The sequence below is a fragment of the Equus przewalskii genome, chromosome 5 (genome assembly GCF_037783145.1).
Source record: "Equus przewalskii isolate Varuska chromosome 5, EquPr2, whole genome shotgun sequence".
Lineage (NCBI taxonomy): Eukaryota > Metazoa > Chordata > Mammalia > Perissodactyla > Equidae > Equus > Equus przewalskii.
Window position 1 is genome coordinate 54784197 of NC_091835.1, and position 16772 is coordinate 54800968.

Below are 16772 nucleotides of genomic sequence, written 5' to 3' on the forward strand. Positions count from 1 at the left end.
ACATTTTTTTCCTAACACATATCTAGCTAAAAAGAACAGATAGAATACTCATTTTTATCTACTCCCTTCTAAAACCCCACTGAAATAAAACTCTACTGAAATGGGACTCTAAGCTAGAAATTGAGGCAACTGAGAAGAGTAATATATGTTGTAGAAACTCCACAGGGCTTACTAGTTGGTGGCACCAGATACCTCTGGAACTAGGAAAGAAAACGAAGCTTCAAAAGAAGGAAAGTTTGAAAGTCTGTTTCATAAGTAGTTAGATCCCCACTCATTTTTTTTTCCAATGCTGGCAGAAAACTGGGCTTAGTTCCTTGGCAAAAAGTAAAACACAGGGTCTCTGACCAGAGATCACCCAGGGCTTGAAGGTATAGGTGCTACAGTAAAATGGGGTTGGGAGGAGGGCAAGGTGAAAAGTTTTGTGCTGCTTATTGAGAACCTTAGCCATTTTTCCCATCCCAGCTCTCAGAATGCTGAGAACCAGACAGGAAATTGGAAGACTCTTTGCTAAGGAATCTAGACAGCCCAAGATAAAAGACCTAACTATATTGGTATCAGAAATTGCCCCAAGGAAACAACCCAGCCGGTTTACTCTGCTATTAACATCACAGTCCATAAACCACAACTGCAAGCAGAGAGATGTTACTCAGCATTTTAGTGCTCTTCTCTTTAAACATGAGCAAATAGTCAAGTATGAACAGATAATTTATGAAAAGCAGAGAATAAAACAGAGATTCTGTGGAGATACGAAAAGTTAAAAAAACTATCATTAATTTTCTCAGAGATAAGATTTTGCATGTATGAAACAGAGAATACTATTTTTTGTCAAAGAAAAAGATTAGAAATTTAAAATATAGTAGAAAGTTAAAAAACAAAAACAAGAGCCAGAAGATGAAGTTGTAGAAGTCTTCTAGAGAAAAGAAAAGAAATGGAAAATAGGAATGAAAAGACCAGAATATTAGGCAGTCAGTTCAGGAGGTTCATCAGCTGAATCATAGGATTTTGAGAAATAAAAAGCAGAAAATAGAATGCAGCAAATAATATATTTATAATTATTATTATTAAAAGGAATCTCCCAGAATTGAAGGATATGAGTTTCTAGATTGTAAGACATGAGTTTCTAGAAAGGCATATAACTAGGTTTGTCATGAAATTTTTGAGAAATAGGGATAAAGAAACCGCATGAAAGTTCTCATAGAGGGAAAAAATTATGCAAATATGAGGAATCAGAATGTAATCAGGCTTCTCCACAACCTTTGAAACTGCAGAAATTTCCAAGCTAGAAATCCACACCTTGCCAAACTAAATTGTGAGGGAAGAATAAATACATTTTTCAAACAAAGGAGATACCAAAACTTTTACTTCCTATGTGCCTTTTCTCAGGAATCTACTGGAGGAGGTTCTCTATCATAACAAAGGAGTACAAAAAGATGTATGCAACCTCATATTCATTGCAGCATCATTTACGATAGCCTAGATAGGGAAACAACTAAGTGTCCCTAGGTGGATGAATGGATAAAGAAGATGTGGGTGTGTGTGTGTGTGTGTGTGTATGTATATTTACAATGGAATACTACTCAGCCATAAAAAAGAATGAAATCTTTCCATTTGCAACAACATAGATGGACCTTGAGGGTATTATGCCAAATGAAATAAATCAGACAAATACTGATTGTCTTCGGGAAGTGGGCAAAATGGGTGAAGGGGATTAATTATATGGTGATGGATAGTAATTAGACTTTTGGTGGTGATAACTTTGTAGTTTATACAGATGTCGAATTATAATGTACTCTTGGAACTTGTATAGTGTTATATACCAGTTTTAAAACAAAACAAACAAAAGGAGTAAACCAAGAAAGAAGAATCCACTGGTGTTTAGAAAGCTGGAGATACAATTTAAGAGAGATGTAGTGAATGCCCAGAAATATCCCTGAGGGAGATACCAGAATAGAGAGCTGTGTAGCAGACCTAGAGAGCAACCAATCCAGTTTGAAGATATGTCCAGGAGATAATGTCTCCAAGAAGATAAACATAATAGAATGCCTGATATCTTGGAACATTTGTTGTTTGTGCTGATTCCAACTCCTAGCAGCGCTGTATACAGCAGAGCGGAACCCTGCCCGGTCTTGTTGTACCATCCTCTCACCTTCCAGTGCTGTATCAGACAATGCTCTGCTGCGGTTCATAGTGTTTTCTTGAGGGACCAGGTCCTTCTTCCTAGTCTGTCTTAGTCTGGAAGCTCTGCTGAAACCTGTCCACCATGGGTGACCCTGCTGACATTTGAAAGACTGATGACATAGCTTTCAGCATCACGGCAATATGCAGCCACCACAGTATAACAACCAATAGATGGGTGGTATAGTTAGTTGACCTGGAAATGAATCTGGTGAGAGTGCTGAATCTTAACCACTAAGCACCAGGGCTGGTTATGTTTGAACATATTGAGAAGATGTTTAGACAATTAGACAAGAATTTGGAAATCAATTTATAATACATATTTGCTCAGGCCAATATAACTTGGCTGCATTAACATTGTATCATTTCTGAGCCCATATTTTAAGAGACCTTACGTGCTTTCACTTTCTTTTGCAACTCTGTCCAGCTGCCATATGAAACATCCTGAGCTAGTCTGTTGAAGAATGGGACACCACAGGAAGGAGAAACAAGGCGTCCTACCTGGGGCCATTCTAGTAGTAACAGCCACTTCAGCCCCAGCAGTTGATTGCAAATACCTGCGAAGAACCCAGTCAAGGCCTTAAGACCTATCCAGTTGAGCTCAGCTCACATTGCCAACTTGCAGAATCATGACCTAAAACAGGAATTGACTGTTTCTGTAAAGGGCCAAATAATAAATATTTTAGGCTTTATGGGCCAAGAGGCTTAATTGAGAATATTATGTAGGTGCTTACATAACAAGAGAAAAACAAATCTTCACAAATTTTTTATTGATGAAATTCAAAGTATAGTAATAAGAATAATTTTTTATAATATAGATCTACTGATGAGAAGAACAGAATTCTATCTGGAAAGTATAACATTTTGCTTAATTGTGGTTCAAAGTTAGGTATCCCTGTCATCAAAAATGTTAGCAAATACTCATTTATTAATGCTGATATGTAATGAGATTCTACGTCTTTCATCTTCAAAAATGTCTTTCACAAAGATAGCTACTGCCAAATCTTGATAGCAGTCAATGAGCATATGATTTTAATTGAGCATATTCATTACTTGAGAACCATTTATAGAATTAGATGCTTCTATTAATATTTTCCATTTAGCATGTCATTACAGTGCAGATTAATTACTTCCAATTGAAGGTTAGAGAAAGGTTCTCAATTGAACAGTAAATGGATTTTGAAATATGAAAGTTTCATTTGTACTTGCATCAGCATCTGAAAAGCACTGATGGAACTGTGCTTTGAACTCATAAATTTGTATAGGAATGCAAGTCTCACTTCTTTTTTTTAACTGTTGATGCACGGGAAGTATATAAAGCAGCCTGACTTATGATTCAAACATTCATTTTCTAAGGTGTATTTTCACAACCATGTGCAACTTTTTAAATATTACGTGACTAGATAACATGCATACTTTGTGTATAGAAACAAAAAATAAGTAAAGCACACAGTTGCCCCAGAAAATTTTTGATAGTATGGTTTACAGCCCACAGACCAGAATTGAGTTGATTGAAATTCATGTAAATAATTTGACTGTGTTTGCAATCCTTAACTAAATCGCAGTTATAAACAAAAAACCACACATCACTTATTAATTTATGATCTTGTGATTACTGAAATGTATGACAGATTTAATGGATGCTAAAGTATAACTATACTTTTAAGCAATAAGGAGAAATCAAAAAGTCTTGTACAAAATGTCACATAAGCTTTTAGTTCTAAATGACATTCATCATGGCCTATTTAATTGTAACAATGTAGAAACTGACTCCAGTCATTCATTTTTTTGAAAATTAGTATGTAGAACTCTTTCTTCCACATTTAGAAACTAGTTATATAATCATTTGCTTATTACTTCTTACATATATTTTAGATAAAAATATTTAAGATATGATAAAAATGTAACTGATATATTTTTTTTTTTTTTTTTTAAAGATTTTATTTTTTTTCCTTTTTCTCCCCAAAGCCCCCCAGTACATAGTTGCATATTCTTCGCTGTGGGTCCCTCTAGTTGTGGCATGTGGGACGCTGCCTCAGCGTGGTCTGACGAGCAGTGCCATGTCCGGGCCCAGGATTCGAACTAACGAAACACTGGGCCGCCTGCAGCGGAGCGCGCGAACTTAACCACTCGGCCACGGGGCCAGCCCCTAACTGATATATTTTAACAATCTATAATATATATGAAAATGGATGTTTTCCTCCAAACTGTTTATCTTAGAGCAGTAGTTCTCAACTGGAGGCAATCTAATGCATAGATGCCATGTATGCCACTTATCACAGGACATCCCACCTCCCCACCCTCCCAACTCCCGCCAGCAAAGAATTGTCAGTAGTGCTGAGGTTGAGAAACCCTGCCTTAAGAATATACCATGTTCCAATGGTGTGGCCATTACTAAAATGTTCTGGAAAATACTCTTCCAGAATTTCCTATTTGAATATACTTATTGGTGCAAATCTTCATTCCTTGTGAGGTATATTTTATTTTAGACTAATTCTCGTGACTCACAGGGACAATAAGGTTTACTCATGGAATTCAACAAAACATGAAGGCGGATATTCACAGGCACATGCATACACACATGCACACAAAATTTATCATTTCCAGCTAGTTCAGAATTTGGTTAGAAAATGGCTTAAACTTTAACCTTTGTATCATAGTCAAAGGAATTTGTTTATTGACCAGTAGTTTTTAAGGATGGGTTTCACAACCTTGACTATCACCTAACTCCCAACTGAGGAGGAGAGAATCAAGGGAAACTTTCTGTGTAAATGGCTCTCTATCAGCTCAAATATTAGGAAAGGAGGATCCTCGAAAATGTGGACTGAGCAGATAATGTAAACTCGCAGCCCGTGAGAAATGTCAACTGAAGAGCATATTAGCTAACTCTTCATGTTTTTTCTGGATGTATCCCTTTTATTTAAATGGATGCTTTTGTTTTCAACCAAACAGGTCTGGTCAGATTTACTGATATTACCCTTGCTAGGTAGAAATTCTGGCTAATATTTAGTATGGCAAGAATTTATGTTTTACATTCAAATAATCCAAGTCCACAGTTCTTAGCGGCAGTTCTAAAATTCCAAAAGCCCTGAAAACTAGGGATTTTTCAACTCTACTATTGGCAAAACATGACCTGAACTGATGTGAAGGTATTTATACTTTTAATTTACCCACGTAGTGTGATTATTCATACTCTTCACTGTAGTAATATATGCTTAGTAATATATGCAATATTTTTTTCCTTTCTAAAATCTGAGAATTTTCAGATTCCAAATTAGTTAAGTGTGAAACCACTAGGAATTGTAATAGTAGATGGTTTTATTTTAAATAATCTTATTTGTCTTCATTTTTTTCTTTTAAAAAATACTGTAGTTTGTCAACTTTAATCTTTTCAAGTAATTGTGGAAACAACTTAGTACTCTATTAAATATTTTATCAATGGAACTAAAGCTTATTGTACTCAGTGATTGAAAATAGGAACAATTTTCAAAATCTTCATTGTAGGGATTTTCAGATTTGTGACTTAACATTTTCTATTAGGAAGAGAATCCAAAAAATCATGAGTAGACCAATATTACAGTGGGAAGAGGACATGATCAAGTGAATGATGACATAATATGTACATTACTAATATTTCTATGAAAAATGCTATCACATAATAATCTTTTAAAGATGCGGAATAAAATTAAATGTCATTCTCCCTCAGATAAGCAAAGATTTTAGAAACTGATGAAACTAAATATAATCCAGAATGCAAGAAAACAGCCGTTTTCATGGGCTAGTTATGGAAAAAAATTTGTACAAAATGTCAAAAGCTATAATAGAGCTCAAAAATTATATCCTTTGGCCAAAATGATTTTACTTCTCGAATTGATCCTAAGGAAATATCTAACATGCACCACAAAGATATATTTATGGATGCTCCTTACTGCTTTATGTTATTAAAAACAACCAAAATATTCATGAATTAGGATTGGTAAAATAAATTGTTATACATCCCCGTAATGGAATAGAAATCATATTATGAAAGAATATGTAATGGCTTTAAAATATTCAAAATAAATTTTAAGTGGAAAATGTCAGAGTTAGAAAATAGTATGTACAGTTTGAGGCCCATCCTCCTTATCCCCAAGTGTGTATATGTGTGCGTATTATGTTCATATTTTTCTGTGTTTTCAAATTTTCTACAGTAAATATATTTAGAATAGGAATTTCTTAACATTATTTCATATATTCTGGGTTATATATACATATCTAAAATTAATTGGGAAAAACTAAAGAAAAACATGTAAACTACAAAGTGAAGAATCCTTAAGAATAACACAATGAAGAAAATACGTTTGAGAAATTTTAAGACGTTTCCTAATTTATTGCCTGTCCAAAAAAAGGATGGTAGCTATATAGATAAATGGAAGTTAAAGAAGTTTGTTTTGTGGCATTCATCCAATCCATGAAATGGTATTTTAGCAGAAAATATTGCTAATTTTTAGGAAGTATTACATTGCTTTTTCAGAATTTTAGTCTTCTTTCTCCTTACCTGAAATTCTGACATCTCTTAGGTACCTGATTACTATTTCAGTAAAATGAGGAGTACCACTTTTCTCCCTAGAGTTCTCATTTCAAATATTAGCACACAGGGTGGAATTTTTACTTGTTATTCATGGTGTCCAGCTCTCAACATCTTAACCTGGCAGGAGGACCAAACTAGCTGTAAATCTTACCACCCAGACCACACTTGATTATTGTATGATGGGAAAATTAAACGTGAATAAAACAGCTAGAGCATTAGGGTGTTCTTGGAAGAATAAACACAAGTTGGAAGTCTTATGTGGATAGTGCAAAGTACAGGAAGGCAATCAATCATGTAAACATCAAATGAAAGGTTGGTAAGGAAGCCATTGAAGTCTGTCAGGCGCTCCCTGCAATAAATGGCTTATTCCACTTCGTTTCCCTCTCACTCATTTTAGAAAAGTGAATTCTGTGGAATCTCTAACAGATCTCAAAAGATTTTGTAATTTCTTATTCCTGTTTAAAGATACACTTTGAACAGAATGAGCTCAATCCATGGAAGAGGATTTTTAGTTTATATAAAATGGACACAAGCATGTCATATGCATCCCTCCCTGATCTTTTTCCCCCTCCCACAAACAGGAAACTGTTAAGGCAGCAATAATGGAAGAGCAGAAGCGAAGTGAAAAGGCTATGGAAGAGGCAGTGAAAAGAACAAGAGATGAATTGATAGAGTATGTCAAAGAACAGAAAAGGGTAAGTATCTCCTGAAGGGTTTTAATTTGTGCTTCCATAAACTGAAGCATTGGTTTCCATATGATAACATGAAGTTTAAAAAAATTTAAAATCTCCTTTGTCATCTAATTTAGGAATCTCCATCTAAGATTATTTTTCTCATAAGTTATATATTCTAATAGTTATGTCTGTAAACAAATGCCATCTGTCAACAAAAAAGCAACACTGAGTAATTTCTGGCTAGACGGCTAGAAATGACCTAAAGTATTTCCAATTTAACTTGACACTTATGAAAAAAGTAGATAGTTCTAGTTTTTAGGGTTTTTGCCATAAGTTTGTTAATTTCTTGTACTATTTGTTGAAATCTGCATGCACCCGTTAGGCCTTCTGACTGTGTTAACACCACTGTGGTTCCAATAGACTTCCCTAAGGCTCTTCTGCCATCGTTCCATTTCAGACACATAATTCAGAATATGCTTGTCAGAGTTCAGAAAGCATATTGATGCTTTACAAAGCAAATGTCATTCAGTACAATGTGATTTTATTAATGTGTGAGTCTGAGCTGTGGTCAAAAATAACAGGTCAAACTTAATTTTTAGTATTTTGAACAAATCTTTAGTAATATGCAAGATGAGAAACACGTAAGATGAGATGTTTAATGTAATCTCTGTAATAAACATATTATATTTCAAATTATATAATAAATTTTCTCACAATGTTTTATGTTTTATTTATATGTTTATTATCTATTATATAAATAGTATGTTTAAGGGTTATATAGTACATAATATATAATATTAAGTATAATGTATAATATAAAATATATTATGTAACATTTATCATGTGTGTTATATAATATAATAAAAATATAAATAAAACATAGTGTGTATGAGGAAATTTGACACATAAGATCTAAACTTACTTGGCAATCAAAATGCCAAAATAAATAGAAAATATAAGATGATCCTTCAGTTGGCGATTTCTTAGAAGACTAGGAGTGTATTAAAGCTCCTGACACCACTTTAGTCCCACACTCTTAATTTGAAGTCAAACTTGTTATGACACAAAGAAAATTCTCACCCCTCAATAACTACCATTAGGTTTCAACAAAGGAGAGTTTGTCAGCAGAGTAAGAAATTCCTAGGTAGGCTTTCCAGATAAATTAACCATTCACAGAAGCATTTTGTGTAGGATTGAATCTTTATGCATGTTATCTCAAGGTGTTTTTAAAAGCAGTTTCCCCCAAATTCCTGATAGGTGCCTAATCTTCTGAAGAGAAAATTCTGAGCCAAAAATAGTGAATTGGCTTTCAGGAAGTGATGTGTTCTCAGAAAACTCCTATTTACGTATGTATCCTTGAAGAGTTTATTTTAAATCATCTGATTCGAAAGTCGTCAGGCAGCAAAGGAGTTATAGATACTTTCAGCATACATACAGGAATTGCAACAGTGAAAGAACATACACTTGAAATAAATTCAAGATGTCTTGTGGGTATATCCTTTTTTATCATGTTTTCTTATTAACATATGACCAATCCTTATTTGAGCTCTAAATCTGGATGAGATTATATAACAAAGTAAACCCATTCATAAGATTAGTTTAGATTAATATTTCTTTGATCAAAATGAAAGATTTTTCTTAAAAGACTTTAAATCTCATATAACTTTCCTATCAAAAGGAGTCATGTGGCCGCCATAGAAATGTTTAAAATGAGAGCAAGAAATACCTTTATAGGAGTTATCTGGTCCCTGTGTGAGGTAAATTAAGAGAACTGACAGTGAACTCTGCCATTTAATCTGTGTTCTTGCAAATCATATTAAAGGATTAGTATTCATTTGTGTTAGGTAAACCAGTTATCACAGGTAGAAATGTTCATTAAACAACAACAAAATCATGACGTTAGATTCTGTTTGTACCAAAGTTCCACTTCTTTATGCTTGTTCCTTTATATGTTAAGGAGAATAAATTTAATGCCTACCTTACAGAATTGTTATGAGTTAATACACGTAATAAAATAGAACAACTAAAGTAAGGGCTCAATAAATATGATTATTGTCATTTTCACCACATTATTAAAAAAAACAAAAATTTCTAGTAGCATTAGTTTTTACTAATCAAAAACGTGCTTTTCAGATTAACGTTTGGCAGTGTATTTCCTCTCAAGTTTACAGTGTGATTCTAAAAGTTTATTCCACTCTTGTTACTAGATTCACAGAAGATTAAAACTGATTTAGTCAGTATTCTGGTCGGAAGTTTATTACTTCCACTTTGGGATTTGGGAGGTTTTTAAATAACACATATTGTAGAATACTTTTAACATTTGAATGTTTCCATCTCTCCAAACAGAAAAGGCATAAAAAAGGAAAGTGAATAAAATATCTGAAATGAAAGCACCAGCTAATTACCTGACCTCTTTTTTATATAACTTTTTAAAAATTAAGATTCTCTATACACTTCTTCTTTCCAAAAATGGATTTCAGTGTTTCAAGTTAATTTTTATGAATATCTTTGGGCTTGGAAAATTTTCACAAAAAATAAGACATCTCATAGCTTATAAAATAATATTTAGAAGAAACAAGAGTTTTTTAGAAAATTCACAATCTTCTTGTCTATTTCCAAAAGACTAAATTAGGGCAACTCATCTCTGCTTCTTCCTTTGTAAGATGAATTTCTATTTGCATCAGAGAAGAACACTTTTCCAGAACAAAAATTTTCCTTTCTCCTCTCCAGCTCTTTTTAACTAGAGAGTCAACTTGAGATTTTCAACATTAGACACCTCAAAAGCCCTATAGACCTTGGTTCCAACTGGGCTTACATTCCAGTCTGTGAAGTAATCTTCCCCTCTTGAAGTTTTCAAAAATCTTTGAAGGGAGAAGTCTAATGTTGTGTTAGTTCCTGTCTTTATATGTCTTTTGTCCTAAACTACCTTTCCTTTGACATCATTTTACCCTTAACAAATTCACTAAAAGACTGAAATGAAGACTGTTTTTTTCCTTGTGTCTTTTCTTTCAGTCTTTTACTTTTAAAAGACAGAGAAACGGAGAATGAAACATTCAAACACAACTTTTCAAATAACTTACATCTTGTCCTATAATATAAAATGCAGTGGAATCACCGTAGAGGATAACATTGCTTTTTCTGTGTATCTGCAGTCAACCAGTTTTTAATCAGTTATCTAATCCTTTTGAGTATTACAATTATACTCAGAATTAGAATTATACTAAAATTGAAATTTGAATTATACTGAGGAAATCTTTTACTTTTAAGTGCCATTTACCAGGGTTTTTTGGGTATCAGATCATTAGGGATATCACCAAACTTTATAAATACTCGCTATTCATGTGGTCTAAACGTCTTGGACAGGACAAAGGGGCTTCCTATACATGTGCTAATTAAGTGAATTATAAATTTCACTGAAACTTGCATCCTATATTACTTACTATGTTGGATACATAGTACTTATACTGTTAGTCTGAGTCATAATAATAACCAAAAATTAGTATTTAATCAAAATATCCAAACAAGGAGAGTTTTTTCAGTGATCAACCAGAAAAATAGTTCAAATTAATAATGAGTCTGTTTTAGTGATAAGAATACCTTTTTTATAAGTATTCTAAATGATAGTTTTTAAAAAATACTCCTCTGTAAAATCTATCTTGTTAAGCCCAGGAAAAAATGATTATATTGAATTCAGAAATTTAGTATGGAATTAAAAAGATAATGTTTTGCAGCCTCAGCTCTCATAGATTTTCTGTATTAGTTGATAGAAATTGTCTAATTTTTTGATGAATTTAGAAATCACTGTAATTTGTACCATAGAGAAGAAAAGGTAAACAGAAAAACCTGAAAGAATAAAAGACGTATTTAATTTGTCTGAGAATCAGCTAGGTACTTGCAAGTGTAGTGATTTGCAATGGAAGGCCATACTATATTTCATTAAAATTTAAATTTTGGTTTCAAACTCTCTTGAATTATTATATATTCTAGATAGAGGGGTGCAAACTACAGCCATGGGTCAAATCTAGCTTGATTGCCTATTTTTGCAAATAAGTTTTGTTGAAACACACAACCACATCCATTCACTTATGTCTTGTTCTTTGGCTGGTTTCATGCTGCAACAGCAAAGTTCAGTAGTTGAGAGAGAACACCAGGCCCATAGAACCTAAGATATTTACCATCTGGCCCTTTACAGAAGGAAATTTGTCCACCCCTGTTTCAGGCCATCAAAATCTTGTGGGGAAAATCTCTTCCTGTCGGTCCTTTAAAATATTTATTCTTTCATTATGCCTCATTGTAACTAAACATTTGAAATTCCTTAGGTGCTATTCTGGAGAAGATTTCTCTCTTGATATTAATTGCCAGATAAGGTATTATAATATTTTAGATCTGGTCACTAGTGCCATAAACTTTATTTTAGACTAAAGGAGATGGTAGAAAAACGAGATGGGAAAGACCACATCCCTTGACACTTCCCTGGGGAGGAAGAATTTGTGGTTTATAATGACCTATGGCCCTTGGATTAGAATGAAGTGTTCCAACCCATCCCACAAGTTAAGACTGTTACACATGAGCTTGCTATGAGGGAGGAAGTGTGAATAACATTCAGCAAGCAACAACTACTTACAGCCAAGCAGTGATTCCTAAAAAATAAAATCTCATCCAAATGTAATAAAAGATTATTTTTTTTTCCTCTTAAGAACCAGAATTATGGCCTGTGTTTTCTAAATCACCTCCAGGAAAATAATCTTCACTGTAGAGGATCCTTTTAATTTAGATCTTTAGAGAGGGGTAAAGAGCAATTATCTCTACTTCAAAGTTTTTGTGGTCAAGGCATTGTCAGAATTTCTTAATTAGAAAAAGACTTGTTTAATCCAGTTTTGCTGTAATATTCTTGAGTGTTTGCATCTCAAACTGTTTATTAAAAGGCAATATTTGGCCAACATGAACTCTTTTTAGTTTCTGATCAATCCTACAGTTACTTGGGTTAAACATGATTTCAAGACAAGTTATTTAATATCTTATGGTGCCTTACTTTTCTCCTCTTAATAATACGGAAGTTGGACCAGCTGATCTCTACTGTCTCATGGAGTTCTAAAATCTATTAAGACTGTAACATTTTCCTTGACAAAGGAAATGATGAATCTCTCCAAGGGTTGTTAATTCTTGATATAAATCAGTTGCATCATAATAGTTATTTTATACATTATGTATACATTACTGTAAAGAAATGGCACTTTTCTGACATTCCCTAGTGTCCTGCTCATTCTCATCCTAATTAATTAGCCTTGCAACTTCTCATCCTGGGGCAGGCTAGTATATAGTTGCCTGTGCAAGAAGCAGCTCAGCAGCAATTCGGCATCTGCCCTTGTAACTTTTGATTTGGGTCTCATAATAAAAAATGCTTCTATGGGACGAGCCCCATGGCCAAGTGGTTAAGTTCACATGTTCCTCTTTGGCGGCCCAGGGTTTTGCCAGTTTGGATCCTGGGTTCGGACATGGCACTGCTCATCAGGCCACAATTAGAAGGACCCACAACTAAAAATATGAAAAATTAACTATTTTTCTGTCTTACACTCTTCTTTGAAAGCTTATTTCATACGATATACTTTAAGGTCAAATTTATTGCTATCCTCCAGTTTATATTTTAACAATCTTCTTGATCCTCTTTCTTATTTTGTTGGACTCACTTGCATAAGAATAATCTTGAAAGAACTTACTGGCATGTGAACAGTCATAGACTTTGGTGAGGCAAATCTGTTGATTATTTCCACTTCAACAGTGGGTTAGTTGAGAAGATATTATAGACATAGCTTAATGCCTGGATTAAATCCCATTTTTCCTGCTTCAAAGAATACAACATACATTCCAACTTAAAATGAAAATGAAAATTTATGCCTATGCACACAAGAACTAGTTTGGTACAGCAATTAATGTACCCTTCTTTAACTGTTTTTTGGAATAGCATTTATGTTTAAAGCAAAACAAAATTTCTGAATCAAAGTACAGTAAGTGTAAATATTTCTTTTGAGCTCATTTGTTATCTAAAAATATTTATCTCTGTTTTTGTGTAATAATTTAAAATGTTCATCTAAATAGTTACTCAGTTACTTCTTGAATTATTACAGTGACAATTAGCTTTATTCTTCAGTGAAAGGTTTTAACTTTTTCTTAAGTATTCAGATGACTTTTCTCCATTAGCACGCTATACTAAGGCTCTTAAAATTTAGATGGTGATAGGAATTGACTGAAATCAAAGACAAATTGACAAAGTCAGAGTGTCAATTTGGAGTCATAGGCTGTGCAGTTAGGAATTGATACTATCATTGAAGGCCTATAATTAAGTATAGCTTCTTGAGATGGGCCAAACCAAGTGAAGTTTTTAGTCAGAATGGCTAGATATCTCATATAAAAAGTGGTCAAGAAGAAAAACGAGAGGTCAGACCTAGTGGAAGCGATATCTGTCAAAGGCCCCAAAATTGAAATGATGATGACAACAATGATGATGAAAGCTATACTTACAATAGCATTCACTATGTTCCAGGCCCTAGTCTAAGGATATTATTATTTAAGTGTGTGTGTGTGTATGTGTGTATGTGTATTCATTATTCACAATCAGATTACTAGCCACCAAATCACAAAGCTAGAAAGTGACAGTCTGGCTCTGGAGTCTGAGCTGTTAAGCATTAGGCAAACCACTTCTGTGGGCAAGATACAGCAATAAAGAATAGGGACAAAAGTTTGTGAATAGGTCAGAAATAAAAGTTTCAGGTTAAAAGCCAAGAAAAGCAAGAGGATAACAGAGACCCATGTGTATGTTTTTTTAGCTGCATGGCACTATGTAGTGTCTACCAGATCAAAGCAGCTGTGGAGGACCAGGAACACCATCTTTAAAAAGCTAAAAGTCTTGTTTTAGGAGGAAGGTATAAGAGCATATTACTTTAAGTAATTATGTAAGGTCAAAATAATGCCTTGAAGAAATAGTAGGCACCATAACACAGGGCTGTGCTTGGATAAAGATCAAAAGCATTATGCTGACAATAATTGACAGTAGAATTCCAGAAGATCACTTAAGAGTCTGGTGATCAGGGTGGGTTTTTTTATTTCAGTCAAATGGAAGCTAGTTATGGACTAGGCTATATAGTAAAAAGAGGACGGACAGGAGTCTGTGAGAAACCAAAGGATTTGGTCTCTTCTAGAAATAAGCAAATTAATTTTTATTAAAAAGTCTAGTTTTAGATTCTTGATTACCTGTTGGTTGCAATTCTAGAATGTCTTGGTTCGTGAAGTTCAGATTATTGGGGGCAGTAGAGACAGATTTTTTTTTAGTTTATGTTGATTTACCCGTCAGCCAACCTTAGAAGTTAAAAAGCATATGTATATGGACCTTCATTTATTCATGTACTATTTATTGAAGGCCCACAATTGCCTTCACTGTGCTGTTCCAGCCACAGCTATTAAACTGTTTAGAAAGAAATGAAATGGTATTCCAAACTGCCAGCATCTTAATCCATCCACATATCTACACAACTTGCATCTGTGTGTGCCCATCCCCATCCTAGGCTGTATACTGAGAAGCTTCAGTATAAGTGTTTCTACCGTTCTATAAAGAAATGTTGAGGGTCTGGCCTGGCGGTGCAGTGGTTAAGTTCACATGTTCTGCTTCTCGGCGACCCAGGGTTCACCAGTTTGGATCCCGGTTGCAGACGTGGCACTGCTTGGCAAAAGCCATGCTGTGGCAGGCGTCCCACATATAAAGAAGAGGAAGATGGGCATGGGGATGTTAGTTCAGGGCCAGTCTTCCTCAGCAAACATAGGAGGATTGGCAGTAGTTAGCTCAGGGCTAATCTTCCTCAAAAAAAAGAAAAGAGAAATGTTGAGCATTTGAGCACTCTGCTCAGGACACAAAGATAAATGAGACAACCAAGAAAGAGAGCTTAGACCCTAGTATCCATAATAACAATATATATTTGTTTAGCAACTAAAACTAATAAAGATTTTTACATGAACTATTTGACTCTTAGAATCACGTGAATAATTGCTATTCTGATTTTACAAACCAGAAAATCAAGGATGATAGAAAGTTTGCCTTTTCCAAGGTTACATCTAATAAATAGCGTAGCTGAGATTTGAGTTTTCCTGTTCTTGATCCTGTACTCTTTCCTCTATATCACACCAACTGGCCTTGTCAGTTTGATGTATGCTAGCAGTTTCATTGTACTATCTAGGATGAAGACAATATCTGAAGATGATTATCAAAGCCAACAGTAGTTAGAACCTGTACAACCTAACACCAACAGCTGAGAAAACTATAAAGACGTGAGATATTCAGTGCTACAGAAAAGAACTGATCATGAAAACAGGAGCCTGCATGTTACACCATCTTCTTCTCTTATGATTCTTTAACATTGGAACTATGCCCAGCTTTGAGTTCCAGGTTTAAGAAAAGATGTTGATATTTTCATGAAAATTAGAGTTTCCAGAGTGAACTACTGAGGATATAACCTAGGAGAAGAGTTTGAAAGATCTGAGCTTGTTCAACTAAAGAAAAAGTTACTGTGAAAATTCAGCAATATAGAAACCCAGAAAACATTATCTAATATGACCTTAATACTAAAGGAATACCTAGAAATGTTCAACTGAAGTGTAATATAAGTTGTTTAAGTGAAATGTTCTATATCAGAAAAAAATACAGAACAACCACCATTTAATGAGTGCCAAATATGTCCAAGGTAATATGGTGGCTGCTTTGTTTATATGGTTTCACTTAATCCTCAAAACTATCTTAAAATAATATCTGCACTTTACAGACAAGGAAAATCTAGGGTTTGTGATAGTAGATAACTGCCCAAGATCAGTAAACGAGAGTAAAGATTTTAACTTCTGTCTGACTGCAAACCATATAGGGAGATTCCTCAGTAACTCTTTAAATCTGTTTGGATAATTTACTTTACACATTATTTTTCACATACTATTCTAGGATTTTCAGTTTCTCCACTAACAGGCTTTTAATACAGCTTTCTACTTTTAAAGGCTTCATCTAGATAAATTAGGTAAATTACCTTCATCTACATAAATTAGGAAGAAAAGTAGAAAGACATGGACAGCTTGCGCACACACGCCACACACACATCTCATTTGGGAAATTGCTTGGAATTATGTATAAGATACAGTTTATAACTTTTAAATAGGTTTTTTACCTACTGTGAACTTTTGAATATCCTAACAAAGACTATTGGTTTAGATACTTTAAATATTATTTCATTTCTGTAAGATTTAAAGGTTTTGATTATGTGAAAAATAGGCCTGATGTTTTCCTAATTGTCATGACCATATTAGGTGGTGGTAAAAAAGTC

The 16772-nt window shown here is 34.0% G+C and overlaps 1 protein-coding gene across 49 annotated transcripts in view; it reads left to right on the forward strand.

Moving 5' to 3' along the window:
• CCDC91 (coiled-coil domain containing 91) overlaps positions 1-16772 on the forward strand; it is a 362152-nt gene that overhangs the window by 297072 nt on the left and 48308 nt on the right. For 34 of the 49 annotated variants that reach the window (XM_008517658.2, XM_070620900.1, XM_070620901.1 and 31 more), the window contains one exon: positions 7327-7440. The exons of 12 other annotated variants lie outside the window; for them this stretch is intronic. In XM_008517658.2, the coding sequence (XP_008515880.1) occupies positions 7327-7440 (114 nt within the window). Of the gene's footprint in view, positions 1-7326; positions 7441-8676; positions 8766-16772 lie in introns of all 49 variants that reach the window. 3 more of the 49 variants (XR_011540339.1, XR_011540340.1, XR_011540341.1) reach the window with 1 other exon arrangement.